This window comes from Octodon degus, unplaced genomic scaffold (assembly GCF_000260255.1).
Source record: "Octodon degus isolate 3935 unplaced genomic scaffold, OctDeg1.0 scaffold00197, whole genome shotgun sequence".
NCBI lineage: Eukaryota > Metazoa > Chordata > Mammalia > Rodentia > Octodontidae > Octodon > Octodon degus.
This window is the reverse complement of record NW_004524773.1, coordinates 4,289,006-4,295,097: the sequence shown is the minus strand read 5'-3', so window position 1 is coordinate 4,295,097 and position 6,092 is coordinate 4,289,006. Positions and strand designations below refer to the sequence as shown.

The 6,092-nt window shown below is 52.2% G+C and overlaps 1 protein-coding gene across 1 annotated transcript in view; it reads left to right on the top strand.

Moving 5' to 3' along the window:
* Nucleotides 1–577: 577 nt before the first annotated feature.
* Nucleotides 578–6,092, top strand: part of LOC101574606 (carcinoembryonic antigen-related cell adhesion molecule 1-like) — a 40,209-nt gene continuing 34,694 nt past the window's right edge. Inside the window, exons 1-2 of the mRNA XM_012517613.2 lie at nucleotides 578–688; nucleotides 1,594–1,953. Coding sequence (XP_012373067.1) covers nucleotides 625–688; nucleotides 1,594–1,953 — 424 coding nt within the window. The 5' untranslated portion in view covers nucleotides 578–624. The remainder of the gene's footprint in view (nucleotides 689–1,593; nucleotides 1,954–6,092) is intronic.

Genomic DNA, 6,092 nt, shown 5'->3' with positions numbered 1-6,092 from the left:
GACGTGGGGTAATATCCATCCTGCCCACTAGTATATCACTAGCTCCTACTGGGACATCAGATCACAGACCCCACTGGTGATGCCAGAGATACAGGGCAAGTCCCTTCACCAGTCATCATTCAGTCAGTCCCTCTCTATACCCTACAGTCATCTCTGTCACCTTTCCCCTGGAGTGAATTGTACCTTCCCAGAGCACAGAAGAACTTGGGAAACACTGGGTGCCCAGCTAAGTTACTATGGCAAAAACCCCTGGTGATTCCTGGATTTGGGAACCCCAAGATCTCCATGGGATGGGGACAGCCCCGAGGCCAGGACAGTGAGGGGTTGAGCCTGTCCTTCTCTTAGGTGACAGAGGCCCCAACAGCCTTGTCCTCAAAGTGTGGTCAGGGATAGCAAAACAATAAAGAGCAGAGGAAGACCCAGGGAAGGCAGGGCCCAGGGTAGGAGAGAGGAGGCTCCCTAGACAGACTCCACCCAGGTCAGGTGATGGAGGTGTGCCCAGGGCTGGGAGGAGGCTCATAGAGAGAAAAGACAGCAGAGCTGAGCTGCTGAGCAGTCCTGCAGGGCAGCCTTTCTGGAGCAGCAGCTGTCCACGGAGGGAGGACAGGGCAGGCAGCAGAGACCATGGAGCCCCGCTCAGCCACTTCCCACAGAGGCCTTGTTCCCTGGCAGGGCCTCCTGCTTGCAGGTGAGAGGGGACAGTCCCTGGGGTAGACAGGGGAGGATGAACACATAGCGACTGATGAGGCCACTTGGAGGACAACACTCTGAGTGGACGGAGGTTTCTGTGTGGAGCCTGAGGGGAGGGAATTACAGAGGAATAGAATTCCTCAGGGGATGGGAACTAAAACAGGAGGACGAAAGCTCCACTTTTCTCTCATGTGATTTAGTCAATATTAGGCAATTTTATTTTTTCAGACAGAGTCTCCCAATGTAGTTTAGACTGGCTTTGAATTCCTGCTTCAGCCACCAGGTGTTGGGATTATAGGCCGGGGTCACCACACCTGGCAGGGCACAGCATTGTCAGAACTGATGTTTACAACAAGTGCAGGGTGACTCTCCGAAGAAAAACACTATTGGGGTATCAGGTATTGGGAGCCCTCGCTCATTCATCCACAGGTATCTGGGGCTGTGCCTGACCCTGGGCTCCATCACAGAGCAGACAGGAGCCTGGGCTCATGGAGCTCTTTCTTAGTGAGAGGCAAACACACCAGCAAGGCCAGCTAGAGAGGAAGTGGGGTGTTGGTAAGGACTACAGAGGGAAGAAGGCAGGAAAAGGAGAGGAACTGAAGACCCAGGTCTGCTGTGAGGGGTCAGGAAGGCGGCTGCCCGGGCTGCCCTGAATGAGAGCAGAACCTGAGGGCAGTGAGCAGAGACCACGCAGACATCCAGGAAGAGGGCTCCAAACAGGGAACGACACGTCCAGGGGCCATGAAGGAATGAGGTGCTGCTGCTGAGCTCAGCACAGTAACACACACACACACACACACACACACACACACACTATTAACACTAAGCAAGGAAAACATGGCCATCCAATAAATTTTCTCCTTTTTTCCAGCATTAATGAATTTCTCCCTCTCTCCCTCCCAGCCTTACTTTTAACCTCCTGGACCCCACCCGCCACTGCTCAGGTTACCATTGAACCTGTGCCTTTTCACGCTGCTGAAGGGGGAGATGTTCTTCTACTTGCCCACAATTTGTCAGAGAACAATTTAGTCTATAAGTGGTTTAAAGGCGACAGGTTTGATTCCACCAAAGAGATTGCAGCATATCTGGTACCCGGGAGCACAACCACTCACGGGCCTGCATACAGTGACCGAGAGACAATATACTCCAACGGATCCCTGCTGTTCAAGAACCTCACCTTACAGGACTCAGGAGTCTACACCCTACACATCATAAAGCAGGATTATCTGAGTGACGAAGCTTCCGGAGAGTTCCAGGTGCACCGTGAGTTCTTCTCCATGACCTCTGGGTGGGGACTGGGGTAAATTTACCTTCATGTTCACACAAAACTGTCCGTCCTAGATGGCAACCCCCACGCTGTCACCTCAGTTGTCCACAATTGCGCATTGCGCATGGAGTACACGACACATGCAGTAGAGCAAATTTCAGCAGCCTGGAGTCCTCTACCTGAACCCGCCCAGCACAGGGGAGGAGAGTTGGGTGGAGTAACGTGATGCAGGGAGATCCTCTCCAGCCCTCCCCCAAGTCCCTTGCTGTGAACACAGCCCCAAGAGTGCCTCTGAGGAACCCAGAAAGGGCCTGGCGTGAGAGACTCTTGGGTCCTGATGAGAATCTCAGGCCCTGGAGCCCCTGCCTCAGACTTCTGTCCTCAGCTCCTTACTCCATGTAGTCATGGGGAGCTTCTTCTCAGGGTTACAGTTTAATCCATCGGTTAAGGACGATGGGCAGCAATAATTTAGTGGCTAGCTGAACCTCAGTGTCCCTAATGCTGGTCACCCGCCAGAGCATAGCCCCAATGGCCACATCGGGGTTAGGGCACCTGGGAGTTCTTTCTCCTGAGACTTGGCAGACAGACTTATGCAGACAGGAGACAGGTGCCTCAGGGACATAGGAGACCCCACAGGAAGCTCAGTGTACCCAGGGCAAGTGAGGAGAAAAAGACTCCTGGAAGTCCCCTGTCCACCTGGACTTTCCAGGTGATTCAGTGTTGGGGGCAAATATTAGACTGCTGATTAGGCATGGAGTATGGCAAAGGCAGGTAACTGCAAGCATCTCTGGTTCATTTACCAATAACTTAGCAAACGAGATTCCATTTCTCATGGATCCCATAACAGGGAGACTCAGGCACAAAGAAAGGCAATTGCTGGACCAGGGTCACACAGCCCACGGTGTGCCTCATAGGAATTGCATAGCTTTGTAAACTCAGCCCTGTGCTCTCCACCCGGGAAGATTGTTGAATGTCTGTGAACCAGAGGCCAGTTATTGATGCATGTTTTTTAACCTTGGTTCTTACCAGCTGACAGAGAGTGTGGTTGGATCAGAAAGACCAAATGTAGAAGTAGTCAATTCTTCCTCTATAATTAAATCAGCTGCTTCAGCACCATGTCCGGGGCTCCCTCCTGGGGGAACAGATCCACAGCCTCCCTCACTAGGCTTCGTGTCCTATCTTTCCTGGTGTGCTGAGGATCACTTTGGTGAAATATAAGAGAGGGCTTTGCTGTCTCACTCCCCACTAGACCATAAAACCAGCCCGCCCAATTATGGCCAATTCAATAGCGTTGTGATGACTGAAGGGAAGAATGAGCAGTGAGTGAGTGAATCAGTGAAGGAAGGAGTGGCCCAACCCCTTCAGAGACTGGGAGACCCACACAGCGTCCTTGAAAGTTGTAGCCACAGTAGGAGCCAGAACTTCTTAGGCACTGAGACCTTTGTTGTCTTCCTTACTCACCTGCTCCTAAGGCCACCCCAGAATTCACTTCATATAGTTACCCTAGGACTGCTTGTCTGGGGGAAGTGTTCACAGAATGTTCTCTTTGCTTCTGAGGCAGCCGTGCAGCTCTTGATATCTGGTGTTTTTGAAACCACAGACACTGCGTGGCTCTATGCAACAGCTATTTCTGCTCTTTCCCTCTTCCCTGCCCTCGACTTCCTCCCCATCAGTTCAGGCCACAAGCGCCCATGGGCTCTGCATGCTTTCCTCCCTCACTGATGGCATATGGTTCTGCTACCTCTCACTAACACGTGGGGCAAAGCCCATCCTCCTGGATGCTCCAGCAGTACAAAAAGCCACAGAAATAAGAGCAGCCCACCCTCTAAGGCTCTGTCATGAGGCAGCATCCCCATCTGTGGATAAGACTCTCCTGTGTCCTGCTCTGGGGCTCTTCCCTTCCATAGTGCTAGTGAGTAGTACAGGCCCCAAGGAGGGCCTGAGCTGACCAGGCGGGGTTCACAAGCTTCACATCCCTAACGTCTCTGCAAATAATAGTGGATCTTACACCTGCCTTGCTAATGACTCTGCCACGGGCCTCAGCAGGAGCACAGTGAAGACTGCGATAGTCCCTGGTAAGTGGACCCTGGACCAGCAGCACCAAGTTCTCGGGTCATCCTTTGGTGGTCTGGAAATAGTGGGAAAGAAGTGGACTCCAGCTAGTATGTGTGTACACAAGGGAGGCCCCAGCCGCCCCGAGCATTGTGCCAGCTCCCTGAGACTGCTCTCCCCTTGCTTCCCTGGTTACTCTTGGCTGGGCTGGAGTTGAGCCTGGAATGTAGACAGCAGGTTCTCATCCCAGAAAGCCCCTTGGAGCGGGTGGAGATTCACAGATGGGGGAGGGCCCTTGAGGTCAAATAGCTTCTTTCTGTCACTCATTCCTTCTGTCATATGTTTTCTTTACTTCCTGAGTGAGCCCCTAGAGATTTGAACTGTCTTTGAGCTCTTTTTCTCCAAATGAGAGGAGGAAATCCCTCATGGATAGGCTTCAGCAGCTCTGAGCTCTGCTCTAGCCTCCCCCTGTGCCTGGCTCTGCTCTGGCTCTAGCTGGGCTGGGACAGGACAGGTGCAAAGGAGTCTGGGAGGCCCGTCCTCAGTCTGCTCAATCGGATCCTCAGAGGGCATCTGAGCCTCCCCGCCCACTGTACAAGGAATGAATCAGTGCAGGTCAGGGCAGATACCCCTGAGCTGTGTCCTGCTTTGAAGTCCCAGTTGTGAGAGGCTGAGGAAACAACCACAGGTGATGCACTGTGGACAGAAGGGAGCATTGCACCTTGGGGACCTGGGGACTTCACTGTGGAGTCATGCAGGAGGGAAGGGCAGGGCCATAAGGGGTGCATTTGTAGAGGGAATGAGGTCAGCCTTTCGCTAACACTGTGACCACTTATCTCTGCTGCCTTCCTCCACTGTGGTATGTAATGCACAGGCCAGGAAATAAAAGTCCTCCCCAAAGTGACGTGCTTTTTAGGCTAGAGGGACCTCAACTTTACCTGTCAAAGAAAGCACTGCAAGGGCTGGTGAGATGGCTCAGTGGTCTAAAGCACCTACTTAGAACAAGCTTAGCAAGCACAGGGACCGCGGTTCAATCCCCCAGCACCACATGCCAGCCAGCCCCGCCCCCTGGTGGGTGAGCTGGCCACACACACACACACACACATAAATAAATAAATAAATAAAATTAAAAAAAAAAAAGAAAGAAAGAAAGCACTGCAAGACATCATGCAGAAGTCAATGGGACACGGTCCTGCCTTTTTCTCACGATAACCCACGCTGCCCTCTCCAGAGTGGCCTTTTAGCTTTTTTGTTTGTTTGTTTTTGCTTTTGTCTTTTCCTCAGCCCAGCCTTGTTTTGCACATCCAGTTCTCTGACCCTCACAAGTTTCTCCTTTTACTTTCTTAATTTTTCTCTCTTTTTTTCCCCTTTTGTCTTTTGGTGACAATGTTTCATTATGCAGCTCCGGCTGGCCTTGAGCTCACTTTTTGGCCCAGGGTGCTCTCAAAATTACAATGATTCCCCTGCCTCAACCACCTGCTTTCAATTTTTTTTTAATGTCAGTAGGATAAATTATTCTACCTTACAATGAGATTTCTGGGCATCAGGCTAAGGATCCTTCAGCCATGTGGATTCTTCAGAGAGGTCTAGAAAACGTTAAGGGCCCCTGGGTGCATGGGGTGGAGAGAGAGGTGCAGCCCTCTCCTTACTGTCACCCAAACCAATGTGTGCAATCTCTGCTAAGGGTTGTGGCTGTCCTCTGAGCAGCCTTACACAGCCCACTGTGGCCCAGAATTGGCTGAATATCTGAGGAAAGGGCACAGCTGGGCCCCAGGTCCCCACAGTCAGCCAGTTCCCTCCTCTATCCATAGAGCTGGTGTCACCACCCTCCATCCTAATCAGCAACACCACCGTGGAAGAAGGGGATTCTGTGGTCCTGACCTGCCTCCCAGGTGACACTGGAATCTCCATCCAGTGGATCTTCAATGACCAGCACCTGCAGCTCACAGAGAGCATGAAGCTGTCCCAGAACAGCAGCATCCTCACCATTGACCCTGTCAAGCAACAAGATGCTGGGGAGTATCGGTGTGAGGTCTCTAATGTGGTCAGTTCCAGCAGGAGTCGCCTCCTCAGGCTGGAGGTG